The sequence below is a fragment of the Rhinolophus hipposideros genome (assembly GCF_964194185.1).
Source record: "Rhinolophus hipposideros genome assembly, chromosome: 9".
In the NCBI taxonomy this organism is placed as follows: domain Eukaryota; kingdom Metazoa; phylum Chordata; class Mammalia; order Chiroptera; family Rhinolophidae; genus Rhinolophus; species Rhinolophus hipposideros.
In genome coordinates, this window is record NC_138055.1 from 43,568,041 (window position 1) to 43,585,950 (window position 17,910).

Consider the following 17,910-nt stretch of genomic DNA (forward strand, 5'->3'; position numbering starts at 1 on the left):
GGTAAATCATATATCTTTGTTCTTTCTAGGAATACAAAGAATAGAAGTTATCATTATGGCTAGAGAGTATGAGGGTCCAATCTCTTCTGCAGTGTCCCCTGGAGTAGACAGCCTTTGTACTGTTCTTCCTTATTTCTGGACCCTTATATTACCACCCTCTGGCTAATTCTGACATATCCATCAATCTTGGAAATAACTTTCTAAGAAAGCTTCCCTTTCCTCCAGCCCTCTCTCTGCCCACCTTCCCCCACCTACCCATAGTTTCCTTCTTGAGGATCCTGTACCATCTCCTATCACTTTTGGAATTAACATTTTAATTCCAAGATGCCATCAATTATAAGATCTGTAGTCATTTTTTTCAAGGGGAAAATATTTACATTCTGAAGGACCTGTCATTTCATTGCTGAACAATATACAAGTATTGTATGATCTTTTAAAATCCACTTAAGTCCAATTTGGGGTTGCAAATCACTCAATTGAAATATAAACAGATACTTTTTAATCCATGGTTAATTTAGCATAATAACATGACTTTTTTTTGCTTGATAGCTGGCAAGTGTCTTACAGTTCTTACAAGTTTTTCTACTATCTTAAAAGTCTATTATAATTAATAGTGGTCTTAAATATTAAAGTGGAAGAAACATAACTTCTTGCAAAAGTGATACTTCCTCTTGCATTAAACTTTTTGTCATCTTGGACTTTTCTTACTTTTGATGTGTTACATTCATAATCATGTTTATGGTATTGTATTATGAGTTATTTAATGGAAGAGAAGATGTCACATTTTGTTTTTTAGTGTCTAATATATAATAGTTGTTCAGTAAATGAATTTTAAACAAATAAATGACGTTGAACTTGGTAATTTAAGGATGTCATCTGAAAGGAAAAGAATGAAGACAATAATAATTATAGCTCAAACAACCAAGAAGAAAATAAACACTGGATGAAAAATGATAATTAAGTGCAAGTCTGGTTTAAAAAATGTGGAAGTCATTGAGGAATAACAAAGGAAATTAAATTGGGTTTGGCTGGAGATTAGTTCTCACATAACTTTTTTCTCTTCTCATTTCAGTTGACTTTTAATAGCACTCAGCTGTGCATATTTTTAAGGCTTTTAATATCTGTAGAATAGCATACTTTGTAGAAAAACAGGTTTTCAGTCCGTCATATTTGTTTGATCAGATTTTTAAAAACTTTCTACACTCAGATAATTTTTAATCTTTTGATACCTGGGAATGGCTTTATAAAATTCTGTTTTACCTTTATCAAAAGAAAGATTATAACCACTTGTGAAATTTACAGTCCTTAGGCAAACTACAAGTTTTCATGATTGATTTTTTATGATTGGTGTCACAAAAATATAAAAATATATATAGATGATGTATTACAGAATTGTACACTTGAAACCTATGTAACTTTATTAACTATTATAACCCCAATAAACTTTAATTTAAAAAATCAAGTAAATTATTTAATGGCATTCTTACTTTTTATTATTTATGATTCTGCCTAAAACTTTATGCTGGCTGCAATAACTTTTTAATTTTTAATTGTTTTAGGAATATTTTGAAAAGAAAAAGTTAAAGACAAAAATGAAATTACTGGGAGTTTTATCCCCTGTCAAAAATTCCACTGTCAGTTTAGACCTCCTTAACCTATATGTGGTAAATCAGATCTCTTGCCAGAAGAAAACACCTGGTAAGTAAGACTTTCCAAAAGCATTTTGTTTTGACTGATGTGATCATAGTATTTAGTTTTCTAATAAGTTTATAATTTTAGAACTCAAAGGATGTGAAAAGTAAACTAATTTAGAACTTGATTGTCTTCTTAAATTAGAAGCTTTGTTAATATTTGCTTAAAATCTTTTATTGCTTAATCCATTTATTTTTAGGTTGTGTGTTATGTAAAATTAATTTTATAAGGTATGGTTATTATTGTTCGGTTTGTTACTGTTCTATCTAAGCATATAGTTACCAAAGTTTAGCTAAAGGACAGGGAATATATTTTTTTACTATCTTATGCTATTCAGGGAATTTGTTTGAAAGGAAGAGCTGATAAGATTTTTTCTCAGTGATTAGTTTCCTATCTCACAACCCAAATAATTTCTTAGGTTTTCCTGGGACGTTAACTGTAGTAGTTTCATACTTTAAATGAATAAAGTTCATGTTGACCTGTACTTTGATTCTTCAAGTAAATAAAAAGCTTAATCAGAGTACTTTTTTCTCTCTCAAGGGAACTTGTGTTTTATATATAAGTTTTAAAATAAATGCTAAAATGAGAGCTTAAGAAATAAGACAGTTCATAAAAGGGATATAAATTGATCATAGTAGTTTTAGTATCTTGTCTTTTCCTTTCTCTACTATTTTTTGTTTCTCCCTCCATGGATGACAGTTTACACAAGTAAATTTAGTTTTACTTTAGTAGAAGTAAATACATTATTCATGGACTTAGGAATAAGATATTTTGTAAATCTGTTTGATGTATTTACCTTTTTCCTCCTTCACTTATATATACATTGTTATCAAATATAGTCACCACATTTTACATTAGATTTCAGACCTTATTCATCATACAGGTGAAAGTTTGTATTCTTTTACCAGCTCTCCTTATTTTCCCTACTCCCCCTGTCTCCCATCCCTGGCAACCACTTTTCTATTTGTCTCTGTGAATTTGACTTTTAATTTTCTAATATTTAAAGGTTTCACAGGTAAGTGATACCATGCAACATTTGTCTTTCTCTGTCTGGCTTATTTAATGTAATGCCTTGAAGGTCCATGCATATTGTCATAAATGGCAGGATTTCCTTCTTTCTCATGGTTGAAGAATATTTCGAGTGTGTGTGTGTGTGTGTGTGTGTGTGCGTGTGTGTGTGTGTGTGTGTATACACACCACATCTTTATCCATTCATCCTGTGATGGACTCTGAGGTTGTTTCCATATCTTGGCCATTGTGAATAATGCTGCAATGAACATAGGAGGGCAGACATCTCTTCGACATCCTGTTTTCATTTCCTTTGGATATACATCCACAAGTAGGATTGCTGGATTATATTCTACCTTTAATTTTTTGAGGAACCTCCGTACTGTCCTCCACAGTTACTACACCAATTTACATTCCCACCAATAGTGCAGAAAGGTTGCTTTTTCTGCATATCCTTGTCAAGGCTTGTTACCTCTTGTCTTTTTGATGGTAGTCATTCTAACAGGTGTGAGGTGATATCTCATGGTTTTTGGTTTGCATTCCCTGAGGTTTAGTAATATTGAGCACCTTTTCATGTACCGGTTGACCATTTGTATGTCTTTTTTGGAGAAATGCCTTTTCAGTTCCTCTGCCCATTTTTTAATTAGATTGCTTGTTTGCTAATAAACTATATAAATTTTTTAAAAAGTATTTTGAATATTAGCCCCTTATCAGATATATGATTTGCAAACATTTTCTCCCGTTCAGTAGGTTGCCTTTCATTTTGTTGATGGTTTCCTTTACTGTGCAGAAGCTTTCAAATTGATGTTGTCTCACTTGTTTTTTTTTGCTTTTGTTGCCTTTGCTTTTGGTGTCATATCCAAAAAATTATTGCGAAGATTGATATCAACGGTTTTCTTCTAGGAGTGATATAGATTCAGGTCTTATGTTCAAGTCTTTATTTCAATTTGACTTGATTTTTTGTGTATGGTTTAAGATAGCGTTCCGGTTTCTTTTGGATGTGGCTGTCAATGATGTGTTTACCTTTCTAGGTTTTCTTTCTCCCTTACTTTCTTTGAATTCACGTATTCAACATATGTTTATTGAGTATCTACCATAAGCATTTGTTTGATGCTAGGAATAGAACAGAAAGTGACAGTGTCAGGACATGCTGCCCCCAAATAAGGCACTTTTGTATGTTGAATATTTTAAGCTGAAGGCATTTGAGAAGCAGCATGTTCAGGAAAGATTCTCATGTGAGAGGCGCTCTCCCTATACCTGCAAGATCTTTACCTCCAAGACAGAGGGACACTGAGAGGAATCTAGATGACTAGGCCTTGTGTTTTCTCCAGTTTACTGCACTTAGCTCATACCCTTTTGTCCTATCACACCTTCCACAACTTTCCACTCTTCATCAAACCTAGCATGAAAATGCTCAGGTTTAATCACTTTTTTGGGTCTTCATTTTTTAAATAAAGTTTTCCATTTTCAAACTTTACATTGAATAAATTTCTCTTGTTAATCTGCCTTGTATTAGAGGGACCACAGCTGAGAATTTAGAAGAGTAGAGGAAAAAGATATTTTTCCTCACCTAGAAAAACAAAACTTTTTTAGTCAGGATTCATGGCTGCAAATGACAGAAATTTAAAAAATATATATTAATGTTATGGACTGAATGTTTGTGTCCCCCCCCAAATTAATATGTTGAAATCCTAACTTCCGATTTTATGGTATTAGGAAGTGGGGTCTTTAGTAGGTGATTAAGTTACGAGTGAGGGTCAAGCCATCATTAATGGAATTAGTGCCCTTATAAAATAAATCCTAGAAAGCTCTCTTACCGTGTTTCCCCCAAAATAAGACCTAGCTGGATAATCAGTTCTAGTGCATCTTTTGGAGCAAAAATTCATATAAGACCCACTCTTATTTTACGATAAGAATGGGTATAATATAATGTAATATAATGTAATATAATACCAGGTCTTATATTAATTTTTACTCCAAAAGACGCATTAGAACTGATTGTGCGGCTAGGTCTTATTTTCAGGGAAACACAGTAACATCTTCCAACACGTGAGAAAACAGCTAGAAGATGGCTGGCTGTCTATGAACCAGGAAGTGGGCCCTCATTAGACACCGAGTCTGCCAACACCTTTATCTCGGACTGCCCGGCCTCCAGACTGACAAATAAATTTTTGTTTGTAATCCACCCGTCTTTGATATTTATTCTGTTATAGCAGCCAGAATGGACTAAGATGCTTAACTAAGGGGAAGAACAGTGGTTCATTTGGGCCTCAGAGACTGCTTGAATTAGGGACTTGAATGCTATGAAGATTCTTTCTTACTTCAGATTTAATTTTATTCTGTTAGACTGTCTTCATCCTGAGGCTTAAATGTGATGTTAAAAAACTAGTATCGCTCATTTCTTCTAGTTTTGCCAGCAGGGAAATACTGAGAGTTTCTCTGGTTCTTCAAGTAAAATTTATAAATTCCACTGGAAGGATGTTGCCTTCCCACATTGGTGCCAGGTCCCAGGAGTGGCACAATTACTTACTACCAGAAGGATACAATACAATTAATATTACCGATTCATCTTGAGTCAGATGGCTACCTCTAAACTAATTTTTCTGGAGAGGTAGGATTTTATCAAAAGATAAAAAGTCTTCTCTAGCACCATATAGTCTGTGCGTGTGTAAAAAGTATTTCCCAGAAAAGGAGAGTTGTCACAAGTACTAAACAAATAAAATAGTGGTATCTTCTAAAAGGAAATACAAGGTTTCTGCTTCTATAAAGTTTAAAAATCTAGAGTTAATCAAGTACAATAAACTATGGTAAGTGCTGTAACAAAGAATGCGTGTAGTCCTATGGCAGTATATGACATAGTATCTGACACAGTCTGGGGTCAGAGAAGTCTTGGAGGAAGAAAAAAGAACAATTAGTAGAGCCCTTTTTATGAAGAGTATGTAGGATGACGACGAAAAGGATGATTGGAATTATCTGTGATGTTTGTTACTGTAATGACTTCTTTTAGCCTATATAGAATATATATATAGTTTTAATAAATTTTCAAGATGTACATTTATGTAATTTATATGGTATATCAAACAGTGCTTTTAAAAGATTTTAGTATTCTTATTTTTAAATAGTAATTTTATTATAGAAACCGTGAGAAAACCAATCCACGTGAATATGAAGAGAGACATAAAAATGTCCCTAAGAAAGCACGATTTAGAACTTCCAATGTCGCCTCCTTGTGTACCATCTAACCTCTGCATTGATGATATAGAAAACAAGTAGGTTTTAGCTAAGTTGTATAGAATTAAGTATTTAAATGGATCAATTAAATTGAGACTTTTATTCATTGGAAAATGTACAAAAGGCTTATCCATCTACCTCCAGTTTTTGTTTTGCTCTTAACAGTGTTATTAAACTGTTATGACCTTATCAAATGACCTAATATCTATACTGTTTTGTATGCATAGTTTGACTTTCCTTGACATATAAATATCTCTAATAATAATGTAATTTTTATAAAACTCAATAATATTATGACCTTGTAATGATTTATTTAGTGTTCATGTTTTTGTGTATTTGTATAGAACAATATGAATTTTAAATATGCTATATAAAAAGGTAGTCAATTTTATTGCCATCTCTATTTTTAATCTAAAAATTTTCTTTTCATAGTATACACTATCAAAGACTAGGCAGCAAAGAAGACCTTGGCCCAGTTCAGGTGAGATTTAAAAACAAATTTTTTTATAAGTTATTATAATAATTGTGGCATGCTACAGAATAATATACATTTTTTGACTATCAGGAAAAATTAGTTATTCTTTTTAAAAAATTTAAGTCTTTTAAATTATTATTTTTTAATTTTTAATGTAAGGAAACTGTACCTTAAAAATTTTTTAGCTGATTGCTTATGAGAAACTTTTGGAGTTCTGATAATGTAGACTAGGCCTGTATATGTACAACATTTGATTCTGCTTGTCTTGAGGAGCTTCACAGGATGATTCATTTGAGGATTCCTACTTTGAGTTCGTGTAATCATTGAGTAATTTATCTGTTCAGGCACAGTGACCAGATTATTTCATATCAGATTGTGGTTTTCAATATTTACATTGATCCCAAGGTCATTTTTCTTTCAAAGTATTTGCGAATGATTATTTTTTAGCAAATAATATTTTAATCAATTAGAAAATGCAGATTGTTATTAAAGCTTGAAAATTTTAAGGTTCAGTACCATATTATTATCTTTTCTCTCCTTTGAATTGTCAAAGTTAAACTACATCAGAAAGGTAACAGCAATGATACTAAAATCTCTTTGAAATCTTTTCACCTGTATTGTGGGTTAGTGAAACTCAGATTTCTTGTCATTAGAAGGTGACATGCAGGAATTGAGCTTTAGGATGGAAGGGACCAGGGGTGAGAAAGGCAGGTGGAAAGCAGCTCTTAAGTACATACTTAATCGGTAACTTCTCTTGTCGTAGTTAAGTCCTGTCAATTACTGATGACTTACCTTTCCTTAGGACTTTTTCTGTAACCTGTGACCTTTTCACTTGTATTTTGACCTTTGTCTTCTCTAGTTTATATATTTTGGCAATTCACATGATTGTATCTTCTTTCCTATAGTCATCACAAGTTGTGGATGCATGCAGAATGTTTGAACCTCAGTTCAACAGAACAGAAAACTGCACTTTCACTCCACTATCTTTTTCACCAGAATTATCTTCTAACAGACATATTACAAAACAAAATTTCATTCCCAGAATAGTACCTAGTCCTCAGAAAGTCGCATATGAGAAACAGAATGAGCAGGTATCTTTGAATCACTAGTTTTTAGTATTTTATGTCCTTATAATTTTGTGATATTTTTTCTTTTGTAAATTAAAAAAAATATTAGTTGTGAATTGCTATAGGTATGGCCAAATTAGGAGATAAATTAGGTGTAATAATTCCTCTTAGATCAAAAGCTTAATTCTTTGCACTGTAGAAGATTATGAATCCAAAAACTGGACTGTTCAAATGGTAGTGAGGAAAATTGTTATATAAACACTACGTCTTGTCAACAGGAATATTTAGTTATGAATTTCTTCCATTTTTAGCATGGAGTGGTTTTTGCAATATTTATGTATATATTATTTATAAATTTATAATTTATAAATTCATAAATTTATAATTAAACAAATTATAGTTATATATTATGGTAAGTTATAATTATATATAATATGATTCAGTTTTATTAGTGTATTTATTAAAGTATGTTTTCTGTTTTTAAGAGAAGAGAAATGAAATACGTTCTAGTGATATGTGCTAGTAGCTATATTAATTTAAAGATCCAATAATTTTTTGAATGATGTAATGAAAAACATTTAATTACTCATTCAGTGTGTATTTTATAAGATTAAAACTTGCATTTTAGATCAGTTTATAACTCATCCTTGCTCCATTAAATAGTTTATAAGATAGAGAATGAAACTCTTTGTAATCTCTACTTAAATGGTCTTCTACTTACAGACTGCAGGTTAGTGATTATTTCCAAAGGAGTATAATGTTACATTTAATGTGGCAGAAGAGAGAAAAGAGAGTTATAGTGTCATGTTGTGATGTATTTGGGAAGTAATAGCTTATTTGGAGGGATTTCAAGAAAAGTGAGAATTCAAATGAAATTATAAAATACAAAAGAAAATGAGTTGAAAAAACAGGTTAGAAGAAAAAGTGGTCTGTGGCTCACTCATCCCTAGAGAAGTGGTATTAAGCCAATACATAGTATTATCTTTTGATTTGTTTGTTTTTCTCACGTCAGTGGATGACTTGGTCTCTGCACTTCTGTCACTGTCTCTCTGAGGCTGAGATGTAGAGATTTTACAGCTCTCTGTAACTTTAGATCTTCTTTTAGAAGACTTTCAGTATCTCTTTTGTTACCTCCTCTTTTTTTCTCTATTTCTGTCATTGACTGTCTTTGGACCTCTCATTTCTTTGCTTCATGGCTTATAAATAAAATACACTACAGGTATAAATTATTATGGCTGGATAGATTAGTGTTGGGCCAAGATAATACCATGTTTCCCCAAAAATAAGATCTAGCTGGACAATCAGCTCTAATGCATCTTTTGGAGCAAAAATTAATATAAGACCCGGTCTTATTTTACTATAAGACCGGGTGTTATATAACATTATAATATAATATGATATAATATAATATAATATAATATAATATAATATAATATAATATATATAATACCAGGAATAATATAATACCAGGTATAATATAATACCAGGTATAATATAATAAATATAATATAACACCAGGTCTTATATAATATAATACCAAGTCTTATATTAATTTTTGCTCCAAAAGATGCATTAGAGTTGATTGTCCGGCTCGGTCTTATTTTCCGGGAAACACGGTATCTTACATTTATATGGTACCTTTCACATTAACAAATGATTTAATCTCACTTGCTTTTCACAACAGTCTTCATTTTCCCCCGTTGTACCCAATGATACTGATATTCAGAAAGATTAAAGTAGTAGTCTGTAAAATTACTCAGTAAATGGAAGGACTGAGATAAGTATAGCTGTTTCCTTGGGAAGAACTATTATTTTCTGTCAGAGAAATCAACTTTTATTTACTCAAGATCCTGGTGTCCTGGGTATTTTTCTTTTAGTCTGTTTTTTTTTTTTTAAACCTGTGAGAAAATGGTTACTTCACCATAGTACCAACTCTGTTAGTTTAACAATTATTCAAATACTGATATTGCTTTCATTGTTAGAACAGTATTTATTTTGTTTCAACAAGGGTATAATCACTTGATTTTTAGAATAAAAAACGTTTTTTTCAATATAGATGTCCATTTAAATGGCATTTTATGCTAAATATGTTTAATTGTATATACACACACTCACATTTACCATTTTGGCAGGTTCTACTTTTCTTTTTTTCAGATCAGTAATGTTAATTATTCTAATTCCTTGATTTCCAAATTAAATGAAAGTCAAGATGCTCTCAGTCCATCATATAAAACAGCACAATGTGGAACATTCGATACATTAAACAGGTGAGCAATGATGTGGAAGGTAATAAAGAACCTGTAACATTCTTTCTTTGAATTACTAATTTGATTTTAATGGAGACAAATAGATATGCAAACAGAATGAAGTAATAGTAGAAAAAAATCACGAAGTAAAATGTAGCATTTCATTAAAATAGTTTTAAAGAATTATGTTTCCAATTTGCACATCTACCTTTTATTTAGCTATTTAAAAAAATATTTTAGGTCAAGGTGTTTTGCACCTGTATTATAATCTCCATGAATTACTAGTTTATTTTTCTGTATCATAAACATATTAATTTCCATTTATGGCAGTTGATCAGTGCCCCATTTTTATTTTTTTGATGTCTGTATATAAACCTTGGTTCATTGTTTTAATCTATTAAACTTGTAAAACCAGTTTGAGTCCCTCTTCGTAATCATGGTGAAAAACCTTGACTCTGTAATCCTATTCCAGTCTTCCTCATTTTAGTAAATAGCACCACTATTCACTCAGTTGCTTAAACCAAAATAAAAGTTGTCCTTGATTCCTTCCTTTTCTTAAACTCCCAATATCCATTTACCAATAAAATATCGTCGATTCTGTATTCTAATAAACTTTAAAATTATCTACTCATGTTTCTATCTATACAATTTCATCTCAGTGTAAGCTACCACTACCTCTTATTTACAGAATTGTAATGTCACGTAACAGTGTTTTTTGTTTCCTCTTTGTTCTCAGATCCATTTTTTTAACAGCTTTATTAATGTGTGATCAACATACAACAAACTCAACTTACCTAAAATGTACACTTTGATAAGTTTTGACATATGTCAAATGTAATACAGATAGTATTCATCATCCCCAGTAGTTTCCTTGGGCACCTTTGTAATTCCTTCCTCTGGCCACTTCACATCCTTTACCCCCATCCCAAGGCAGCTGTTGATTTGCTTTCTGACTCTTCTGATTAGTCTATATTTTCTAGAATTTTATGTAAGTGGCATCATGCAGCATATTCACCTTTTTTTGGTTTAGCTTCTTTCACTCAGCATAATTACTTTGAAATTCATCTTTGTTGTTTGTTTTGTGTATCAGTTGTTCATTCCGTTTTATTGCTGAGAAGTATTCTATTGTATGGACATAGCACAATTTATTTATTTGTTGGGCATTTGTGTTTTTCCCTCCAGTTTTGTCTATATCAAATAAAGCTGCTCTGAAAGTTCATGTAGAAGTCTTTGTTTGGACATAAGCTTTCATTTTTCTTGGGTAAATATCAACGAGTGCAATGGCTGGGTCATATGGTAGGTGTGTGTTTCACTTTTCAAGAAACTGGTAAACTTTTTCAAAGTGATTTGTATGATTTTACATTCCTGTTAGGAATTATGAGAGTTCCAGTTGTAATACATCCTTGACGACACTGGTACACTCAGTCTTTTATTTTTTTTTATTTTTTTATTTATTTATTTTTTTTTTCCTTTTTCTTTTTTTTTTATTAGTTTCAGGTGTACAAGACAAGGTAATACTTAGACGCCCATCATCTACATCCCTCACACTGTGAACCCCCCTCCCCCCACCCACCATCCCTCCGACCTCACACCCAGCCATCACATCACACACATAAAATTATAGTTGGCATTCATTAATGTTTAGCCTCTGGTGCACAACACCACGATCAGGCATCCACACCATCCCTGAGGTGGTCTCCCAAATAGGATGCATGCCCATCGGATACCCAACAAAACCCCTACAACATTATTGAATAAGTTCCCCAAATTAATTTCCAGAAAACCCTGAGGCCATCTTGCCACCACCAGCCGCCTCCCAATCCCTTCACTTTCCCCTTATCCCCAACCCCCCCCCCCCCCCCCCCCCGCGCCCATCTAACAACTCTCAGTTCTTTCTTTGTGTCCTCAAAACTGTCTCTGATTAGTTCATTCACATATTCTTTTCTTTAGATTCCGCATATAAAGAAGAAAGAGATCTTATCATTTGCAACAACATGGATGGATCTAGACAACATTATGTTAAGTGAAATAAGTCAGAAAGAGAAAGACAAGTACCATATGATCTCACTTATATGCGGAATCTAAAGAAAAGAATAGGTGAATGAACTAATCAGTCTTTTAAAATTTATGCTAATCTAGTCATTGTGGTTTTATTTTTGCATTTCCCTAATGATTGATGATTTTTGGCATCTTTTCATGTGCTTATTAGGCATTAGTGTATCTTTGATGAAATACCCTTTTTATTTTCTTATTGGTGTATTTTTGAAGTGAAAAGGTTTTAATTTTGATGAAATCATATTATTACTTTTTGTTTATGAATCATGCATATGGTGTCAAACCTAACAAATCTTTACCTAAACCAAGGTCATAAAGATTTTCTCCTATGTTTTCTTCTGTCTTGTCATTTTAGATCTTACATTTATTATAGGTCTGCGATTCATTTTGAGTTAATTTTTATGTATGGTGTGGCATAAGGGTCTGAATTAATCATTTGCTCCAAATATTGTAGCCTCAAGCAGCTGCAATATTGGACTACCCTGATGTTTGCCACCAAGATAATGATTGTTTTTGATGAATTCCCTGGGCATGGGACTCCCCCTTACCCCCCATTCCCAGATTGCTCAGTCTTGGTAGAGCTACTAGCCATGGAGCTAGGGGTGGAGGGAAGGTTTTTGAGCCCATGGCTCAAACTCTACAGACTCCCACTGTTCCTGCTAAAGCTCAGTAGTTTTTCTTGAAGTACTGCTTCTAAATTTATTGTATTTCTTTGGTCACTCCCCACATTTTTCAAATAGTTATTTTTGCAAGTGTTGTCTGGTTCTGTCATTGTTTTGGGGGGATAGCTTCTCACACTATTGTTCCAGAAGTCCTACCCCATATTTATCAATTTTTGAGTGTTAAACAAGTCTTGTATACCTGAAATAAACCCCACAATGTGCTATTCTTGTTATGCATACTTTGTTAGGAATTTTTGCATTAATCTTTATGAGGAATATTATTTTCTAGGTTTCTTTTCTTATAAGATCTTGATCTGGTTGTGATATCAGTCTAATGTTGATATCATAGAATGAGTTGTATTCTATCCTGTGTAATTTTCAGAAAGAGTTTGTCTAGAATTGGTACAATTTCTTCTTCAAATGTCTGATAGAGTCCATCAGTGAAGCCATTTAGTATGGCGTTCTTTTTGTGGGAAAGATTTTTTTTTCCTAACTGTAATTTCCATTTTTTACTAGATATGGGCTAGTAATAATTTTTTCTTGATTGAGCTTTTGTAGTTTGTGTCATATAAAGAATGGATCCTATTTTCTACATTGTAGAATTTGTTGACTTAAAGTTATTCATAAAATCCCCTTATTATGCATTTAAAATCTTTAACATCTGTAATATCTTATCTTTCATTACTAATATGGTAAGTTGTATTTTTCATTTTTTCCCCAGTCATTCTGATTAGAGACTTACCAATTTTATTTATCTTCTCACTGAATCATCTTCCAGTTTCACATATTTCTTATTTTTCTATTTTTACTTCATTCAATTCTGCTCTTTATTTCCTTTTGTCTGTTTCTTTGTATTTAATTTACTCTTTTTTTCTTATGTCCTACATTGTAGTCTATCCTGAGAAATGTTCCATATGCACTTGAGAAAAATGTATATATTCTGCTGTTTTGGGGTGAAATGTCCTAAAAATATCAATAAAGTCCACCTAATCTCATGTTTCATTTAGTCAATGTTTCCTTGCTGAATTTTTGTCTGAATTATCTATCCATTGATGTCAATTGGGTGTTAAAGTCCTATACTATTATTGTGTTGCTATTGATCTCTCCCTCTCATGTTCATCAATATTTGCTTTATATTTATATATTTTGGTGTTCCTGTGTGGGTGTGTAGATATTTACAAGAGTTATATACTCTTGTTGGATTGATCCCTTTATTATTATGAAAAACCCTTCTTTGTCCTTTCTAAAGCCTTTGTTTTAAAGTCTATTATTGTATAAGTATTGCTACTCCAGCTTTTTGTTTGTTTCCATTGCATGAAATATCTTTTTCCAACCCTTTAGTTTCAGTCTGTGTGTGTTTTTCGATCTGAAGTGGGTCTCTTGTAGGCGGCATGAATATGGGTCTTGCTTTTTTTATCCATTCAGCCACCCTTTGTCTTTTGATTGATGCATTTAGTCCATTTATAATTAATTATTGACAGGTATGCAGGTATTGCCATTTTATTGTTTTCTGATTGTTTTATAGATCTTCTCTGTTCCTTTCTTATTCTCTTGATCTCTTCTCTTGTATGTTGATGACTTTCTATAGTGTTATTTTTGGATTTATTTCTCTTTATAACTTATAAATCTCTTAGATTTTTGATTTATGGTTACCATGTGAATCATATATACCAAGCTATGTTTGTATCAGTCTATTTTAAGTTGATGGTTGCTTAAGTTCTATCACATTCTAAATCCACTACAATTTTTATTCACCCCCTCCACATTTATGTTTTTGTCGTTTTTGTGTGTGTGTGTGTATCCATATATTTATTGTTGTAATTACACAATTTTTGTCTCCCTGCTTTTGTCTTTTAACCTTTGTATTAGCTTTATAGTTGCCCACTGCTTTTACTAAGTGTGCCTTTGTCGGTGAGATTTTATTTTTCTTCCCTGTATTTTCTTATTCACACTTTTGATCTTTTGTTTTCTACTTAAAGAAGTCCCTTAAACATTTCTTGTAAAACTGGTTTAGTGGTGATAAACTCCTTTAGCTTTTTCTTGTCTGGGAAATGCTTTATCTGTCCTCTGGTTCTAAATGATAGCCATGCTGGTTAGAATAATCTTTGTTGTAGGTTTCTACCTTCATCACTTTGAACATTTCATGCCTTTTCCTCTGTCCTGTTAAAAAAATCAGCTGGGAGCTTCCTTGTATATATTGACTGCTCTTTTTTTTGCTACTTTTAGGATTCTCTCTCTGTCTGTAATCTTTGCCATTTTAATTATGATGTGTCTCGGTGTGGACCTCTTCGGGTTCATCCTGTTTGGGACTCTCTGTGATTCCTGAACTTGTATGTCTATTTGCTTCACCATCTTAGGGAAATTTACAGTCATTATTTCTTCGAATAGTTTTTGAATTCCTTCTTCTCTCTTTTCTCCTTCTGGTATCCCTATGATGCGAATCTTGTTATGCTTGATGTTGTCCCAGAGGGATTTTTAAACTATCTTCATTTTGTTTTGTTTTTCTGGCCTTTAAGAGCAGTGTGTCTCAGTCTCCTGCAGCCCTTTCTTTGTCTTTCTTAGATGTGATCCCTGCTGGTTTTCACAGTGACATATTATAAGGACTCCTCTTCCTGGCACTGGTGCCCTGGGCTGGCGAACCAGGTGTGGGCTGGGACCCCTCACTCCCTAGGGATAACTTCTGGAGCTGAGATAGCCTTCCCGATACTTATTCGCCACACTGTGTGTGTCAGACCTGTCTATTCCATGTCTCTAGCCCTCCTCTCAGTTTTGAGGTGTTCTTTTTCCTTTATATTCTTAGTTATAGTAATTCTGTTCAGCTAGTCTTCAGTGGGTTCTCAATGATGATTATTCTATAATTTAGTTGTAATTTTGGTGTGATCATGGGAAGAGGTGAGCACAGAGTTTATCTACTCTGCCATCTTGACTGGAAGTCCCAGTAATACATTCTTTTATGTTGTACAGAGTTTAAAAATTAGAAGACATGTTTTTTATACTTAAGCACAAGTTTTTCATTTTTGGTGGTCTTCATTATTTTGTGTAGATCTAGGTTTCTATCTGATGGCATTTTCCTTCTGTTCAAAACATTTTCTTTAACATCTCTCATAGTATGGATCTTCTGGTAATTAATCTTTCATCTTTAGTATATTTGTAAGTCTTATTGTACTCCTTATTGTACTCCTCTTTTTGAAAGACGTCTTCTGACTTGCGTTGTTTCCAGTAAAGTTTTCTGTCTTTCCAATAAGTTTTCTGTCTTTCTTATGTTAATATATGAATACATAATATATAATTTTTCTCTTTTTAAACGATTTTTCTATGATGGATTGTTCCCCATGGATATCTATCCTTTGCTTAGGATGTTCATTTTCATTCTGTTTCTTGGGTTTGAGATGTGTTGAGCTTCTTTGGATCTGTGGACATACTGTTTTTTATCAAACTGGAAAAAAAGTCAGCCATTAAGTTTTTAAATATTTTTTTCTGACTCCTCTTTTATTTGGGGATTCAAATCGCATGTAAATTAGTCCACTTGAAGTTGTGTCACAGTTTACTGATGCTCTGTTTATTTATTTTCAATCTTTTTTTCTCTCATGTTTCATTTTGTATAGATTATGTTGCTGTATTTTCATATTCATTAATTGTATCTTCTTTTGTATCAAATCTGGTGAACTCGTTCAGTGTATTTTTCATCTCTAGAAGTTGGATTTAATTCTTCTTTTTGTCTTCCATGTATCTGTTCAATATGCTCAGTCTGTGCTCTATGCAAATATAGAGAATATAGTTATGATAACTCTATTGCTGTCCTGGTCTACAAATTCTATCACTTGTGTTTTTTCTTTGTCTATTTCTAATAATTGACTGTTCACATCATGGGTTGTCACTTTCTGTTTCATTGCCCTCCAGGTAATTTTGTTTGATTTTCTACATTGTGAATTTCATATTTTTTGGTTTCTGGAAATTTTTGTATTCCCATAAATTGTCTTAAGTTTTGTCCCGAGATACAGTTAGTTAGTTGAAAATAGAATGATCTTAGTGAGGCTTTCCTTAAACTGTGTTAAGCAGGATCAGGTACATCTTCAGTCTATGGCTAAGATAATACCCTTCTGAGTATGTTCCTATTTCCTTTGAATTATAAGGTTTCCCACTCTGATTGGTGGGAACACAAAATTTTCCCATCCCTGTGTGAGCTCCTGAAATTGTTCCAACTTCTCATCTTGGGTGGTTCTTTTCCCAGCTTCATATGCATGTGCTGATCACTACTTACCCGGAGATTTGAAAACTCGGAGATCTGTGGAGCACTCTTTGTCTCTCTTTGAAGCACTCTCCTTTATGGTACTCTGCCCTATGAACTGCATCTTCTGTAGTTTCTCTGAACCCCCAGCTCTGTTTTCTCAACAAAGGGTATCTGTGGGCTCTGACTGGGTTTCCCTTCTCTGTTGTGTGGCTTGAATACTCTCTCCACTCAGTAAGTTAGAAGCAATCATAGGGCTCATCTCATTTGTTTGCTGCCTTTTAGACATTATTATCCTGTTCTACCTGATTGTCCATCTGAAAACCATTGTTTCATATAGTTTTATTCCTGTTTTTTAACTGTGTTAGTCAGGAGGGTAAATCTGGTCACTCATATTTCATTTTGGCCTGATAGAAGTCCTGAAATTCATATTCACCCAGCCATCAGACTGACATTTTCCGAGACAACAAGCAAGTCAGTTTTACTTTTGTACTTAGAACTTTTCCATGTTTCTTCTTATTATTTTCAAAAATAAAGCTCTGTATAATCTGGGCCCTTTTGTATCTTTTAAAACTTAGGTTATAAGTTTTCTTTCACTGATTCTATTCTAGCTTTATTTCCCTTTGTTTCTCAAACATGCTGCAAATATTGCTTTTGTGCTTATTCCATCCCCCTGGAGTGTACTTTCTATATTTGTCTAACCATTCTGTAGTTTTAGCTTATTAATCACTTGCTTACTGGAGACTTTCCTGGCCAAATAATCTGAAACAGGACCTCCAACACAAGTTATTCCATCATGTGATCTTGTAGCACCTACAAAGGTGCTATAATTATCTTTGTTTGTTTACTTCTTTATTTCCTTTATTCATAGTGCTTATTAATGGTTAATTAACTTATAAGCTGTATTGTCTCCCTACCACATAGTAGATATACATTAAATATCTCTTTAATATACATAAAAGACATTTAGATAATGAATTTTTCCCTATTTTAGTCCATAATTTTTATATTTGAATTTTACATTTATAGGAAATAATAAGAAAGTTGGATTGATTTGTCTTAATGAGACTTTTATGTTCTTAGTATTATTTCTGTCATCTCTACAAATAGCAATTCTTCCCAACATTCAGTCCCTGACTCAAATGCTACCTACCTGATTTTTCTGAAGCAAAATAAATTTTTTTCTATTTACTGTAGTAACACTTGACTGCAGCATGGCATTTATCAGTTTCTAGCTTTTTTTTCT

General features: G+C 32.7%; 1 protein-coding gene across 2 annotated transcripts in view; it reads left to right on the forward strand.

The window, feature by feature from the left end:
- The window catches only part of REDIC1 (regulator of DNA class I crossover intermediates 1), a 58,470-nt gene that overhangs the window by 20,160 nt on the left and 20,400 nt on the right, over positions 1-17,910 (forward strand). The window contains exons 3-7 of one of the 2 annotated variants that reach the window (XM_081061339.1): positions 1,560-1,698; positions 5,837-5,969; positions 6,364-6,412; positions 7,312-7,497; positions 9,628-9,740. In XM_081061339.1, the coding sequence (XP_080917465.1) occupies positions 1,593-1,698; positions 5,837-5,969; positions 6,364-6,412; positions 7,312-7,497; positions 9,628-9,740 (587 nt within the window). In that variant the 5' untranslated portion in view covers positions 1,560-1,592. The remainder of the gene's footprint in view (positions 1-1,559; positions 1,699-5,836; positions 5,970-6,363; positions 6,413-7,311; positions 7,498-9,627; positions 9,741-17,910) is intronic. The other variant, XM_081061340.1, reaches the window with a different exon arrangement.